The 17,159-nt window shown below is 40.8% G+C and overlaps 3 protein-coding genes across 3 annotated transcripts; all 3 read right to left on the bottom strand.

Moving 5' to 3' along the window:
* Nucleotides 1–12,403: 12,403 nt before the first annotated feature.
* On the bottom strand, nucleotides 12,404–13,111 carry LOC145766715 (uncharacterized). The gene has a single exon (XM_082578422.1). The coding sequence runs from the start codon at nucleotides 13,109–13,111 to the stop codon at nucleotides 12,404–12,406; it is 708 nt and encodes a 235-aa protein (XP_082434548.1).
* Nucleotides 13,112–13,494: 383 nt separating this feature from the next.
* Nucleotides 13,495–14,850, bottom strand: LOC145766716 (uncharacterized). The gene has a single exon (XM_082578423.1). It carries the CDS (start codon nucleotides 14,848–14,850, stop codon nucleotides 13,495–13,497), a length of 1,356 nt encoding a protein of 451 aa, XP_082434549.1.
* Nucleotides 14,851–15,099: 249 nt separating this feature from the next.
* LOC145766717 (uncharacterized) lies at nucleotides 15,100–16,428 on the bottom strand. The gene has a single exon (XM_082578424.1). It carries the CDS (start codon nucleotides 16,426–16,428, stop codon nucleotides 15,100–15,102), a length of 1,329 nt encoding a protein of 442 aa, XP_082434550.1.
* Nucleotides 16,429–17,159: the final 731 nt, after the last annotated feature.

Genomic DNA, 17,159 nt, shown 5'->3' on the forward strand with positions numbered 1-17,159 from the left:
AGTATATTATGAATATTTAAGACCAGCGTTGGTCAGAAGAGTAGCCAATGCTTTGCCAACAAAGTATAGTTTCATTTCAGTTTGTTTATGCCAAACTGAGCAGAGGTCAAGAAAAAGGTAGGAGCAACAAAACGCGAACGAAATAACGTGCTTGACCGAAACAGTTTTACAGTTTCCATTAGCCTACACGTTTCCACAAAATAAACAATTGCAACGTTGGCTATATGCTGGATGTGAGGGCACAAGGTCGGCAATTTCGTCCAACATTGCCAACAATATGCCAACAATTTCAATACTTCTTATTAAGCGTTCAAAATGGTCTCAAAGATTTTATTTCAGGTTTATTTGTTTCAAACTTGAAAAATACTAACACAAACCTTTTTCATGTGGTATTGCTGCAAAACACTGTTGTGTGATTGGCCAACCTCGGTCAGAAGCATTGCCAACGTTGTGCCAATTCATAACAATTTTGGTGTTTTCTTTCAAATTAAGCAAATGTATACCATCATTTTGCTCTGATTGTAATAATAGGCTATCAATGCTGTTATTCTTTTTATGATACCGTACAAATATAACTTACCGGTACTATGAATATTTAGGACCAGCGTTTTAGTTGGTTTATGTCAAACGAAGCAGAGATCTTGAAAATGGTAGGAGCAACAAAACGCGAGCGTGATAACGTGCTTGATGCCGAAACAGTTTAAAGTTTCCATTAGCCTACACGTTTCCACAAAATAAACAATTGTAAGGTTGGTTATTATACGCTTGATGTGTTAGCACTTCATTTCAGCACTTGTTTTATAATTTAAAAATACCAATAGCCTAAATGACTCTTTCATGTGGTTTAGTAGAAAAACATAGTTTCTCCAGCATATTCTGGCACCAACAACATTATGATATAAATCGTTTGTTCATATTCAATTGCTTCAGATAATTTAGTGCAAGAGATGTCTTGTGATTCAGAGGGCACTTCCAGGAAGTTTACGCTTTGGCGCCACCAATATATTGTTAGCAACAGCTAACAAATAATAAAAATAAAAACGTGGTTGCAAATTCAAGTTGCCAGGTCTTCATTTTTTTTCCTGGAGTCAACAACAGCTTTATTAACTTTCACGTTTAACAATACTATAATGTGTTTTAATATTTTGTCAGGAGCAGTCATGTTGCGTCGAAATCTCTCCTCAATTTCTTGAAGCGAGATTTCACAAAACGATCGCTACTTTTACTTTCAACGATCCGGCAAATCGTTTTTTCTTCTCCCGCGTTGCATAGAACAATACTGCAGGCACAATAATTGTTGTGAAAACTCCATTATGACGTCACTACTTAAACTTTGACTGGGCAATATGACGCGTTGAAGTGAAATAGGCAACAAAGCTTTAGAAATTTAGAATGCGGCGATGTGGTATATCAACGTGAGGAGACGCAATTTAGAAGAAGAACTTGTTTTTTTTTATGAAGGAAGACAAAGGCCATGACTTAATCCTTTGCTAAAGGGATTATGACGTCACTCGATTCACTTCGACTGTTCAAGCGTGGCGGTTGTGCGCAATACACAATTTACGTGGAGAGCCGAAAGCACAATGCTGATGTGAACAGCGCTAAGAGGAATTTTCGCTTCTTGCATCGAAAATATAAAAAAATCGAATTCAATTGAGATATTACGACCGAAAGGAGTTTTAGAAATAATCAAAATGAAACTATAGGATTGACTTACTACAATGTTTATGAAAACCTGGTAAGTGAATGTCTTTTATTCATTGAACCTGAAATAATTGTGTAAAGTCGTTTTTGTCACTAGGCTACGTTTACTCAATTTAAAGAAAGTTATAAAACTCAATGACCAATGGAAAACTTTCATATGAAATATTCTCGTGACAAATTTAGTGCCAGTGCTCTTAGATGAGTGCTAAGAACATATCAGCAAAGTAGCAGAGCTTGTGATGTCCCACAACATGTGTAGGGTTTTACTCAATCTTTGATTTTGCTGCTCCGGCGGTGTTTGCCTGACTGCTTGAATGTGTTCGTATTTTTATGTCGTGTGGATAGGTTTGTGATGGTTGTAGAGTATTTGCAAATGTAGCTTTCATTGCAGTCAGCTGAATAATAATAATATGTTTTATTTTGCGCCCATTGCGACAACATATAGACTACAGTAGCCTACACTGCGACCTACATACGCAACACAACAGACGACTGGAATCCCAAAATAAACTTTAAACGTTAGTTGTCATTTGTAACAGTCGAAAATGTCTGTAACAAGTGCTGAAGCTTTTTAATATGATGGATGAAACCCCTGTCATTACATTCGATTTACATTTTGCAGGTCGCAAATTTAAGTCAAGTTGTTGGCAAAAATGCAAGCGATTGCATCAGTGAACTTATGTCAACTATTATTATCTAACACAACACAGTTCAAGTCATGTCGAGAACAAAGAAAGAAAAGAAAAAAACATCGTGAAGTCTAAGCACTCGTTTGATTGTTTAAAAAAGAATCTGAAAAAAGTTGTTCTTGGTGAGTACGGATAAATGTTTCTACTACGACTAAATGATTATGTCATAACTATGCCATTTTGCTCTTTTGATTAATGTATGATGTAATTGTGAAGAGTATTGAGTAATGTATGAAAATGTTTTAGTGGTGTACTCGCATTGATGTGAACAACGAACATGGTGGTTAGTAGGCTATGTCGGCATTTATATACTGATTTAACACTTCTTTTTTTACTTTCATGATTAGACATGGTGATGGCGCACGACAAAGCTGCTGCCGTGCAGCAAATTGATGAAGAGTTTCAGAGTGATTTCGAAATTGGAAGGACAGGCAATTGGTGGCCGAAAAGGGCAAAAACTAACTTTTGGTGAGCTTGTTATATGTTTGAAAGACAACAGCGAATGTGTTGCTTTAGTTGTTGAATAACTACTGTACACGCAATTAGAATGTATTGGAACTTGATTATTGCTCTGCGTGGCGCAGAATCGAATGATAATTTTTTTGTCACGCACGTTGGAGAGAGGGATATTACATTGATATTGCAGATTGTCAATTAACTTCGTATTATCCTGGACGACAACTGATCAAAATCCTACACTGTTGCCAAACAGCCCTCTTGAATTAAATATTTTTGTTTCATTTGCAGGAATTCAGAATGATAAAGATACACAAGAAAAAGCTGCTGATGTGCAATGAATCTCCATCTATCAATACGATTTGATGTGGCTTGTTTCTAATAAATGTGAAAATATACGAAGCTCGGCTGTTACTTTGCTTTGTCACAAAGGGAGTAGTGTTGCTTATAAATCCGTGTTGCTGCTGTTCTTTCGCCCAAGGATTAGCTAGGTTCAACAATAAACTTTTGGTGATGAGCGAGGTTTAGGTACAGAGACGTTTGGCAAATGTAGATGCCAATGCTGTTCAGATGTTTTATGCACCAGCTTGCTTCGCATGTCCAACCTTGGTCAAAGCGCGGGCATCACAATAGTCAATAGGTCAGAAGCAGCATCATGATGCATAAAAGTCAACCAGAATTTAGGCGCCAGATGAAGCAAAATGGTGTACAAGCCATCTTGCCAACGTTGGCCAGACACAGATGCCAACGTTGGCAAGATGAAGCAAAATGGTGCATAAAACATTTTGCCAACGTTGGCAAGATACAGAAGCCAACGTTGGCTAGATGCAGAAGTCAACGTTGGCTAAATGCAGACGCCAACGGTGGCAAGATGCAGACGCCAACGCTGGTCAGATGCGTCCAAATGGTGCATAAAACATTTTGCCAATGTTGGCAAGATGCAGAAGCCAATGTTGGCAAGATGCAGAAGCCAACGTTGGCAAGATGCAGAAGCCAGCGTTGGCAAGATGCAGACGCCAATGCTGGCCAGATGCATCCAAATGGTGCATAAAACATTTTGCCAATGTTGGCAAGATGCAGAAGCCAACGTTGGCAAGATGCAGAAGCCAGCGTTGGCAAGATGCATAATCCAATGTTGGCAAGATGCAGAAGCCAACGGCGGCAAGATGCAGACGCCAACGCTGGCCAGATGCATCCAAATGGTGCATAAAACATCTTGCCAACGTTGGCGTCTGCATCTTGCCAATGTTGCGGCCACCTTCTTGCCAATGTTGCCCCAACAATCAATGTTTACTGGGATGGTGCTGTCAGGTGGCATAGCAAAAGGATAAGATCATGTTTTCTTCGCCATTTTTCGGAAATAAAGCTAAGTCTCTATGTTTTCTTGTTGCTAATTCCTGGCTGAGATGTTTGAATGTTTGGTATTGGCAAAACTTGCTCTTTTAATGCAGTTTTGTTTAAAATTAGGCAAGTTTTTTTTAGACTGAAAGCATCATTCCCAAGCATAAAGAGACTGAAAGCATCATTCTCAATATCGTGACGTCACACGCGTGCCAAAGGGGGTGGGGGTTGTAACCCCCAAACTCCCCCCTGGCTACGCCACTAGCCATTGATATCCCAGACGTCTTTATGATATCCCAGTATGATTTTAGTTTAGACTTTATCCATTTCTTTTTCACTATAATAGGCTTACAGAACACAATGCTACATTGATGGCTTACCTGGGGTGGGGTAGGTGGATCGGGCCATGTATTTCGTATTGGCTTAGTCTATAAAACAACATTGTTAATTGCTTTGACAGTGCAATCCTAAACATATTAAATGCCTTAATCTACGTCGTTAACTACTAAAACATTTTTAAGAGGGGATGGGCATGGCCCAATGCCCTCCCCTGCGTACGCTAGTGCTGACACCTTCCGCGGGCCGCACATAGCCTAACAGCGTGGCTCCAGCGGGCCGCATGCGGTCCGCGGGCCGCCAGTTGGTGACCCCTGGGCTAGTTGAAATGTGAACATTTCTTTTAGTTTACTTTTAATTTGGGCGATTCAAACTCGACAGTTTAAACCCACAAGAAAAACCTGGCAGGTTTTAATATGGGCTGAAATGTTGTAGAAGCTCTCTCTTACCAAACGATTAAAATCGATCGCTTGCTTGTGCTTTTGATTAATTGAAACTATAGCTTGAGGGGTTTGCATTAAATAGTAGGCAAGCTATAAAAGAAACAGATCCATTGTATCAAAACAAGCATATTTTACTTCAATAAACTAGCCTACAACGTTGATGAACGTTCTGAAGAACAAAGCTCACTTTTTTCTGCTGTGTTTCCCAACTGTTTGCACAATTCCATAAAAACAATAACTTTAGCAGTGGAAATAACAACAAAAATGAGGTTTATCATGGCCACCTAAAGATATGGCCTGATTTGTCACATTTTGCAGAAATTTCCAGGTTTTTCTAACTTTGGGCAAACGTTTAAATAAATGTTTCTAAAAATTAGATTTTTACGCTTTCTTTATTCTTTTCCCCAGATGACACAATAGGTTTTAACATCCTCACATGTTGAAAAACTAAGAAAATTTGATTTCGAAGATTTTAGTCAGACTGTTAATTTTCAATAACAGTTTGATTTTGCGTTTTTCAACTTACTTTTTCTCATTTGCTACTTCTTCCCCAAGGCAGCAAAAAAGTTTTATGTCATTAGAAAACCGCAAAAAGTAAAAACATCTCAAAAAATGTCAGTCAAGCACTAGCAGTAGCTGTAATCAAAATCTGCAAAATGTGACAAATCAGGCCGCTCCAGGTGGCCATGGGTTTATTTGAAAGTCTAATCAAGTTTAGTAATTTTGTTTTAGTGGCCCAGGCATGCCCAGGTTTACCTAGCGCACCGGACTACGGAAACATGCAGTGTCAAGGCAACAAGGAGCCTGGAACAACTTGTGACTTCACTTGCCACCAAGATTACTATATTGCGGGCCAGCCAAGGCTGACATGTCGTAAGAAAAACAACAATTTATCATTCAAACATTTTAACGCCTTCTTGCCTCGTTTTAAAATGATTTGACGTTTAATGCGAAACGCCTGGCATATTTTAAAATGATGCTTGTCAAAAAGTTTGATGCATGTTGCTAACTGGGAAATATCAAAGTTGTTGGAGGCAAAAATTTAGAAATCTGAAATTTTTCCAATTTCTAAAATTGTGTCAGAAATTGAACTTAGCAAAACCGTTTCGGTTTTTTTAATCAAATTGAGGAAAATTGATGGGCGCAAAAAAAAGAAAAGATTTTTTAGTGTTGAGCAGAAAAAAAATTAATTAGCTTTATTATCTTTTCTTCGGGCACAATTTTAATAATTGCTTCATTATGCTTTTCTTTTTTCTAAACATCCAGCAGAAACAAAACTATTTAGGCTACTGTTTGAAAAATGAGTTAAAATATTTAGCAAACTTCGCAATAGGCCTACTACTAAAAATGCTGCATTTCTATCAAAAATGTAGCTAGGTAGCCTACTTTTTTCTCTAGCTCAAACTTTTACGTGCGATAGGATCATAATCTACTGGCGTTTCCTGTTTTTGTTTTTGTCATGAAAGTATATTCTTTACAACCGTGTTTTTGATTTCTTTTTTTATGTATTTGTTTCCTAATTTATGGGAGATATAGCCTACCTTAAACCAATTAACTTATTATATTGGTAGGCTACAGCCAATTATGATTGGTGTTTTTCTTTTGTAGTTGAAGACCTCACATGGGATTATCCCGAACCTGAATGCATCCTTAAAAAGTGTTTTCCTGAACGGTTAAGTTTAGGAAACGGTACTGTGACTTGCTCAGATGATAACAACCTCCGAAGTCGCTGCAGGTCAGTGACTTGCATTTACCACTGTGCAGTATTAAAATTTAAAATAGGTTTAGTTCACATCCAAAGTTTAAACGCAAAAGATTACAAAAGCAATATAAATCTAATCCTCAGGGTGGAATTTTACAAAGCGCAGAATCGAAAATTTGTTTAGTCTTTAAAACGAGTTGTTACGTTGCAAGTAGTAATTTGCTTGTTGCCGATTGTCGTTGTTGTAGTGTGTAGCTGTGGAAGGATTAATTCACTGCTTACCTTGCATTGTTTTTAGGTTTCAGTGCAGACTAAATTTTGCACTTGTGGGAATTGAATTTACGGTCTGTCGAGATGCTGGAGACAGATTTCCAAGAACCGGCATATGGTCGAATCCGGTTCCAAGGTGCAGAGGTAACTAATACCTCCGGTTAGCCTATATTAACCAACAGATTAATATATTTAATTAGATTACACTATTTCAACATCATGTACGGTAAATTTAGGCTGGATACTTTTAACTAAACACAACGAAAATGTTGCTGTAAGTTTAATTATTGTTGAAGTTGAGTCTTGTCCATATTTTGAAGCTAAAGATGTACCATAGGATAATGTCGTTTTTTAGTAACAAATGTCACAAACGTCTACGGGTAGCCTAGTAGGCTAAATGTCTAAAAGCTAATTTGCAATCAAGTCAAACTTGATGCGGTAATTTAAGTGGTCACTTATTACAGTTATGTAGGTTTACAAATTTACAATAACAACTAAATCAGGGTTGCCCAAGTGCGCGGTCCGCAAGAACAATATCTACGTCTCCCGTCTGGGTTCATAACTTCCTTAAACTATATCGCGATTAAGAAAACTTAGTAGCAGACAAATTTTCCGAACTTTTTTAAATTTTTGTATTTGAAGCAGCATTAATTGCGGCATCCAAAACTAATAGCCCAATAGGTTACACTACACAGTGTCAAGGTATTTTGTTAGCCTGAAAGACCAACAAGCAAAAATAACGCAGACAAGCCTACGTACTTGACTTTGGTTTGTAATTCTGTTACCGGTACGTAAAATCACACATCATTTGTTAAACAATTGGCATTGCACTTGCACATACCGGTGAACTGGTAGGCTACGCCATTTGTATCATTAAAATTACAAGTTGGGTTTTCTACACCATTTTTGCTTCAAAGTCAGATTAATATTAGTGCAGCAGGCTGCGGCTTTTATTAGATTTCGCATTTTCAAACGTTCCGCATTTTCAAACCACACCACAGAAGTAAGAAAAGGCAGGTTGACGATGAGTGCCTGCCTGTTTCAAAAACAGTGGACGAATCCTTTTTTTTTGAGCACTCAGAAAAAGCTTTGTGTTTGATGTAGAAGCAGAAAGTGTCGTTTATGGTCATGGAAGACTATAGCCTATCTTGAAGCTGCATTACCAAAAACATGGCTTTTAAGATGTGATTTCTACATTATTTCTAATTGTTTGAATGATGTAAAATTACGAACAAACAAACTTAGAGTTTTGTTGTCTCTAAACTCTAGATATAACTAATAACGTATTAGTTAGCCTACTAAATACCATCTTAAAGCTTTGGCCGAATTTCAAGGACAAGAATGAGTGAACAATTTACCGCGGCCAGCCAAGACTCGTAAATAGCTAAATGCAGCCCATGGCTCAGGGATATCAAAACATGGCTACATGGTTATGGATACAAAACTTTGGGCACCACTGAACTAAATGGTGAAAGCGCTTGTTCAAATCTAGGAACTCCGTAGGTTAGACGTTCATTGAGAACAGGCGGTAATGTCTTGCGTGATGGTGCTATTTTCTCTTGGTGATAAAGGTAGCTAACGAGCCTGAACCTGAATCAGCTTTATTCTGCATTTGGTGCGATGTATGTAATTTGGCCTGAATTTTTCTAAATTACAAATATAATACAACTAGGCCTGCTGTATATAACAGCAAAAACTTTCAATTAAAATTACTTGAAAATCTGTAATCAAGCAAATGTAATTACAAATGTAATTGATCTATCTCCAATTAAACAATTAGGCCACTGTCGTTTAACAATTTCAGACCGAAACAATTTCTTTCGTTTCATTTTCATCAGTCTTTCATAATGTAACATTTCGTTTCGATCAAGCTTATCCATAAGGCTTAGCTGTCGCTGTTTTAAATGGTGTTTGATTGCATATTTTTTTACAGCTTTGATCTGTCCAAGACAAGGACCAATTGCTCAAGGCAGTTTCAAGTGTACGGATAGACGGAAATTAGGCTCCGTTTGTACTTGGCAATGCGAGGGGGATTTTGATATTTTTCCGGCAGGATTTGAACAAAACACTTGCCTTGAGAACGGTCAATGGGACAAACCATGGCCCTGTTGCAACTGTAAGTTAGTTTATATTTTATTGAAGGCCAGAACCATACCTATAACTTATTAAATATTTTTCTGTGATAATGAAAAATATTTGCCATGCAATAACTTATTGATTTATCATAACAATAGTTTTTCAATGTTTCTGATAGGTTATGCATTTTCAACAGATGATAAAACATTTGATGTAGCCAGGGCCTCCGAGCAGGGCCGGATTTAGATGATGGGGGCCCCCGTGCAAAAACCACCTCTACGTCTACAGTAGCATTAATCCAGCACTGCACAGCATTTTGCAGAAACTTTAAAGGCTGCAAGAAAAAAAATAACACAAAATCACATTTTTTCCACATAGGGGCTCTTCAAAAGTCGGGGGGCTCGGAGCACCTTCACCCTCTGCCCCCCCCCCTAAATCCGGGCCTGCCTCCGAGAGAAATCAGGACAGGTCGGAAACTATACGAAAAAATGGACCCTGAAAAAATAATTTCGAGCAAAAATACAAGCAACAAATTTGTATCATGCAGGGGATCCGAAAGGGGGGGAAGTCGGGCAACTTCCCCCCTAGCATAACATTGTAAAGGAAAAACTAGTAGTTTTTTGTTTTTTCACGTTTGAGGGGGGCCCATTTTTGCCACTATAAAATAATAGTGTACCAAATTAAAAAATAAACAACTTTTTGAATGAAATAGGCTGTTCCAAGTATTTTTCGATTATGGTAGATGCTACTTCAGATGTTTCTCATCAAGAACAGATCATTCTTGTATTAAGGTGAGCTATGTTAAACTGCTTCAAGACGTAAAATTTGATGCTGTTAAGCCTACTGATTTCTGCATCATTAAAGGGTTTCTATTGTTTTAACTTGAAACCTTGTGCTGCTGCGTTTGGCTAAGCGTGTAGCCTACTATTTTTGCTTGACCAACCAAACCTTGACTTCAAAAACTGCGTTGGCCAGTCATATTGATCCAACATGTCTGAAAAGGTTAAAAATGTTCAAGCAAGATTCAATTTAAGGGAAGAAAACCCGTTTTGCCTGTTGTCTGCTTATGGATGTCATTGCTTAAATTTGGTTGGAGTTCATAGTGTTGTCCAGATGTCATATCATTTTTGGAGTAATTGATCGACTGTAGGCTAAGCTTGTGTCATTTTTAATATTGTAACTTGGTGGTCACTGGTCACAGGGGTAAACCATAATCTCTTCGTGGGAAAATTGTAACATAAGATTTCCCGGGTCCGTTCGTCTGTATGCAATGACCGAAAAGAAACACTCTTTTGAAACGTCTATTCAAGAACTGTATTTTTGTAAAAATAGCCCCAAGGCTGTCGAAATTGCGACGCAACACCGTACGCCACTAAAAACTTGTCACTACAATACAAATTACTGAGATAAAAGACGGAAATTTCGCCCAGCTGGTAAGCACTAAGCAAAACAGTTAAACATGCGACCAACTTTCAAGCAACCATTTTAAAAATGACGAGAATAGCTTGCAATATTTCAAACGCACGTAGGCAGCTACTGTGACGTAATAACCCATAAGCAATTCAAGCACCTGTTCAAGTTTGGCTTACACCTGTTCTCGTAATTAAAGATTTAACGATGATGTAATGTTATGCTGCAACTGCAATGTTTTACAGGTCTTGCAAACGATTGTGCAATCTGCTCATTTTTTTGAAATATTCCATTACGTAATACGCTAAGATTCAGTAGACCTGAACGGTTTTACATGACGTTTGATTTGGTGAACAATTGTCTGGAACACTTGGCCAGATAGAAAGTTCTGAAGAAAGCTGTCTCATCCAAGCAGCCTAGCCTACTTGAGCTTGCTACAGTTTCAAATCCATGCTTCTCTGCATTTTGTGGTTTGCAGTTCTAAGCAACATTCACTCTACTAACCTATTCATACAGCGATAAAGAACTGTTCAATGGATAGCTAGATAGTCAATGGATAGGCCTAGATGTCCGTCCCGATAGCTTAGTTGGTTAGCGAGTGTGCGCTTGAGCAACGTATTCTGAGGACTGCTCTCAGTTCAGCCGCACCAAATGGATGGAATAATTACACGCAAACAACACTTCAATAATCGGAAACTTTACTCTGTCAATCTCGATAACCTGCCCTGCGTCAAAAGCCTCTACAAGTGTGAAAATTTACCAGGAATAACCTATTCAAGGCCTTGTCAGTCCAAGGATAAAAGTTCAAAACCAAACTAACCAACCAAACTAATTGCAGCTTCATAGCAAACCTGAGCTGCAAACCGGAACACACCACCCCATGATCTCTAGTCAAAGAAATCATTGAATGCAACTTTCAAAACACTTTTCCAAATGGTTTTGTTGCTTTGAAAAATTTTGATGTAAACTGGTTGTAACCACCACAGGTTGAGTTACTGATTCTATTTGGCGACCAATAGTTGTTATGCGGACCGCACATACATTAAACAGAGAGAATACAATAAAGGGGACCCAACACACAGCAAAACCTAGAAAATTAACATGGTTTAGCCCCAGTGAGACCAGGGAGCTTGCAGGGCGTGGTATAAGAGGGCTAGTTAAGCACCATCCAAAGTCACGAATTTATAAACTGAGCGCTAGTAATGGACTAGGCCAGCATAGGGGTATAGCAGAGAAAAGGGATAAAAGATTTACTGAGCAGTAGCACCAGCAGCCATTCAGTTTTCACGAATCCAGTAGGCAATTACATCTACATTGATCTTTCAGTATGATACAAATCCGATATCAATTAGTTACTGATCCCTTATTCAAATAGAAATATAAACATTAAGTTAGTTTAAGAGTGTACTTACATACTGTGTGACTTCCACGATGATAAATATTTAAACCCTAAATAAAACTGCTTTCGAATCTTCCGCCTCGCCGTCAAAACATCATCGCGGTGACAACATCCGGGAATGTGCATAAAGCCTATTTTGGGAAGGGCAACGCAGTCGACCGAAACTTGCCATGTAAACAAAGGCTTCGTAAAGGGTCAGAAAGCAGGCATAAACAATTATGATTAAATCGGAACTGAGCATGAGATTATGAAACCAACATACCGGCCTCAAAAACATTACTGGGGTAGAAGTAGTTGTTTTTCCCAAGAGAAAAATAATCGAATGCTCTTATTACATGAGCTTGCTCAGACAATACAACGTTTCAAATGTACAATGTCGCATAACTATGGAAAATATTTACGATTTCTGAAGTGGGTCCCCTGAGGTCGTTTTGAACACAAAACCAAAGCTAGGCAAACGTATTGGAAACAAAACGCAAGCAACAATACCATACACTAAGTTACGTAAATGTTCGCGTCGCGCGCGTAATAATAAAACTGTCTCTATCAGTAAGTCCAATCATCAAGGGAAATCGATTCAAACGTCTGCTTCCAAAAGACACACCTTTCGAACATCACGCACATAGGTTGAAATCGCAGTCTTTAGACGAACCGTGCGTACAACGTCGTCTTGATCTGGAAACACTTCCGTCACTCTCGCTTTGGGCCACAACCCTCTGGATTGACAGTCATTTATTACCAAGACCACGTCGCCAACGGCGAGATTTTCAACTAGCTTCTGCCACTTGCTACGGGTTTGCAGTAATGTCATGTATTCTGCAGACCAACGCTGCCAAAACTGGTCGGCAAGGTAGTTAACTAACCGCCATGATTTACAGTAACTGTCAGCAAATGTAAATATATCACATGGCATGCTTGCATCAAGCTTGCTTTGTAGCAAGCTATTAGGTGACAGAGCCACCAAATCTTCGGGATCGTCGCTAACTGTTGTGAACGGCCTGTCATTCATAATGTGTTCTGCTTCGGTAACAGGTGTTATTAGGTCTTCATCCTTCAAAGTTCGGTCCTTGACCAAGGCATGCAGAATTTTCCTGGCAGATCGGATGCATCTCTCCCAGGCTCCACCTCTATGTGATGCCAATGGGGCATTGAAAGACCACTTGATGCCTTTCTGTGATAACCCTTTCTGAATATGGGCAAGGTTCCATCGTTTGATACCTTCAACAAACTCTCGTCTAGCGCCGACAAAGTTTGTGCCATTGTCACTCATGAGCTCTTCAACCATGCCTCTTCGATTTACGAATCTTTGAAATGCTTGAAGGAATGAGGAGGTATCGAGGGAATAAGCAATTTCAAAACGTACAGCCCGAGAGGCCATACAGGTAAACACACACAAGTAACGTTTGGACATGCTTCTACCAGACTTGGTCATAAACGGCCCTGCATAGTCCACTCCTGTGCAAGCAAACGCTGGTCTACCAGGGGTAACCCTACATTTTGGAAGTGGTGCCATGATTTGTTGACCCCCTGTAGCATCTCTCAAACGACACACTCTACACTCACGCAACACACGACGCACAGTAGAATGACCTTTAATCACCCAAAAAGCCTTCCTACACACACTAAGCGTATGAAGCACGCCGCAATGGGCACTACAAACATGTCACGTCACAGCCGCGTCACATGGTGTCGGCTGGGCAGGATCATTGGATGTTTCTCCCCCAGAGATAAAGTGGAGCGCTGCAACCGCCCACCAACACGAAGAATACCTTGAACCACAATAGGGCTTAGGCCACGTAAGTTGGAGCCCTTGGGCAGGACGCCTACAGAGGGGTTAAGAGAAGAGTCAAAATCTCCCTGATCCGCTAAACTGCCTAGTTCCTTGGCAAAACTGACCCTTTGCACAAGTTTGGCGATCCCCAGAGTGCTGGCCTTTAACTCTCCAACAGTGAGATGGCCGGAATCTGGTAACCTGTCAAGCCCGGCAGACTGCCTAGCAATGTTCTTCCGAAGCCGTCGTCGAACTCTGAAGATCCAGGCTAATGCTCTTTTAAGCCTATCAAACGATGAGTAGTGGTGAAGCAGACGGTGGATGGGGTCCTCATCAACCGACTGTAGTTCCACTGCATTGAGGAGGGCAGCCTTCTTTACCTCAGGATCTCCAGCAGGTACTTCAAGTACTTTGGGTTGCTGTGGCCAGCAGTCTTCCCCCTTTGTAAGAAATTCTGGACCAACAAACCACATAGCAGCTCTCTCGGCCTGGTCTGGCATTAGTCCTCTCGATGCAATATCTGCAGGGTTTGATTTGGTGTCAACATGTCGCCACTGTGACGGATCAGACTCTGCGCGAATAGTTGCCACACGATTTGCAACATACACCGCGAACCTCTTCTCCTTGTTGTTGATGTACTGCAACACTGAGGTGGAATCCGTCCAGTAGACTATATTATCAAGGTTAATATCAAGCTCGCGCTTTAAGAGATTTACCAATTTTATGCCGACTACAGCAGCAGCAAGCTCTAACCTGGGTACCGAGATACTTTTTAGAGGTGTTACGCGAGACTTCCCCATATCAAAGGAACAATGTGTTGTTCCTTTGGCATTTAACAACCGGAGGTAAGCAACTGACCCATATCCTGTCATACTTGCATCGCAAAAACAATGGAGCTGCACTAATGTAGGAGTAAATCCACAAGGGCGAAAACAACGAGGTACCTTCACATCCTCAAGTCGTGGCAAACACTCTAACCATTTATTCCAAGCTTGTGTCCTGTCGTCAGGTATACCGTCATCCCATCCGAGAGAATCTGCACAAAGCTCTTGAAGCAGTTGCTTAGCAGGCAACATGAACGGCTGGACGAGGCCCAATGGGTCATATACCTGGCTTATCATCGACAACAGACCTCTTCTGGTGCACGGCTTTTGCTTGATGCAAACTTTAATCTCCAAGTTGTCAGAGAGAGTATTCCAGACCACTCCAAGAGTTCTTTCCAATGGTGGCGAGTCCAAGTTCAAATTCAGCATGGTTTTTGATTTATCTTTATCAGGTATTTGGTCCAACACACCCTCATGATTACTGAGAAATTTCGTCAGATGGAAGCCACCTGCCTCTAGCAGCTTGCTCAGTGACTGCACCAACTGTGAAGCTTCCTGCACTGTTTCGAATGACTTCAGGAAATCATCTACATAAAAGTTCCTCTTGATAGAATATAGTACGTCGCTCTTAACATTGAGCACATTGTCTTCCGCGACCTTCCATAACGCAAACCCACATCAGCTCGGCGAAGACGTAGCTCCAAAGAGATGGACACACATCTGATAGTCTTCGGGCTGGGAGGAAGTATCTCCATTAGGCCACCAGAGAAAGCGAAGACTATCACAGTCGTCAGGTTCTACGCGAACCTGATGAAACATTCCTTTAATGTCCGCGACTGCTACCACTGGTTTTTCCCTAAAGCGGAGCAAAACTCCAACCAGACTGCTTGTTTGGTCAGGGCCTTGAAGTAGGTTGTCATTTAAAGAAGTGCCCCTGAACTTAGACGGACAATCGAAGACAATGCGGAATTTTTCACCGGTAGCATGATGAGGGAGGTACCATGTTCGGCTGGTCTTAGGCAATTGATCATGTGGCACCTTTCGTGCATATCCATTGTCTAAATACTCTCTGATCTTCTGACTATACATATCGAAGAGCTTGTCATCCTTTTCAAACCTACGCCGAAGGTGCTCCAAGCGTTTTTCGGCAACCTTTCTGTTGCAGGGGAGCATAGTTTTCTCATCCTTCCACGGTAGTCCTAGCTGATAATGTCCCTCCACCTTTTTGACCGATTCTTTCATTAAAGTCAGCGCTTGTTTGTCATTGATGGACATGGCAAGTTCATCTGGATCACCAACATCATTGAAGTCATGATCGTAGGTTTGTTGCATGTGACGATGCAGTATGTCACTTCCAGAGTGAATAAAATTAATATGCACCAAGGCCTTGGAACTATTATGTCCCGCAGGACCACTCAATGTCCAACCCAAGCCAGTACGAATGGCATTTGGTTCACCATTCCGGCCTCTGCGAAACGCATGCATATAGTGTGCTTCCTGCACATCAGCACCAATTAAAAGGTCAACTGACTTTTCAGCCAGCTCTGGGATGTCAACGCCTTGCAATACATCTGGAAACATGCTAGCATCATCAGCATTCGGAATACTTCCATCCAGAGCAGGTAATGCCGGAACCGCCAATACAGCATCAATCTCCATCCCCTTACATTCTTTAATGCCACGTGTATACAGACCCTGCAGCCTGTAACCACGTTGTTGACTGACGCCGTTCATAGTTGAAATGGAGTAATCCACACTCTTGCCTGTCATCCCAAGCCGCTTCATCAAGTCGATTGTGCAGAGGGTGGTGTCTGAGCCTTCATCAAGAAAGGCATAAGTATCGACTTGTGACTTTCTATCCGGGCTCCAAACTGTAACCGGTACCACCTTCAGACGTACCATATAACTCTTTGCACCACGCAGCCCCGAACTAGCGCAGGTTACTACAGAAGTACAATTGGGAGACGTAGAGGAGCCGGCCTCTTTGCTGTCCTGGCCAGGTTTCATGGGTTCTGTGGCTCCATACTTTCTTCCACTCCTGTCATCTTGAGGGCGGTGAAGCAGAGTGTTATGTCTTCCCTTGCAAAGCTTACAACTCCTGTCCCACTTGCACAATGTACACGATGTCCAAACTCTAAACAGTTAAAACAACACTGGGCAGCTCTAACTGTCCGCTGTCGGTCCACTTCAGCCATGCGACGAAACTGCCTGCATTGCCACAATGGGTGTCCGTTAGAACACACAGGGCACTTCCAATCGCATGGTTCTGAAGAATAGTTTGCACCAACGCTACTCTTAGCAGTATGAGGTCCACCCCTTACTGAACCCTGTGATGCATATGACAGAACACCTTTACCTGACTTGGTTCTTCTTTCCTGGTTCAAATGAATCTTGTCTCTGTTGAGAGCCTGTGCCAAATATCCACCTTGGACCCGAGCATACTGGTAAATATGATCAGCCAGTTGAGCAAATGTAAGCCCTTCAACAGAGACCTCAATCAACCGATCCTGCAACTTGGGCGGCAGACGACTCACAATACTTGTCAGGGTGTGACGTGTGTTCAACCCACAATCTAGTCTTCCCCACAAGTCATTTCACAATCCTTCATCTGACGCGACAGATCTCATAATCCCTGCGTGTTCCCTTCCTTAAATGCAGGGCCATTTATGATCTTTTCAATAAAGGCTGTGGTAACACTGTCAATCATGCCAAAGTTTCTGTACAGTGTGTTACGGGCA

The sequence above is a fragment of the Aplidium turbinatum genome, chromosome 3 (genome assembly GCF_918807975.1).
Source record: "Aplidium turbinatum chromosome 3, kaAplTurb1.1, whole genome shotgun sequence".
Taxonomy (NCBI): Eukaryota; Metazoa; Chordata; class Ascidiacea; order Aplousobranchia; family Polyclinidae; genus Aplidium; species Aplidium turbinatum.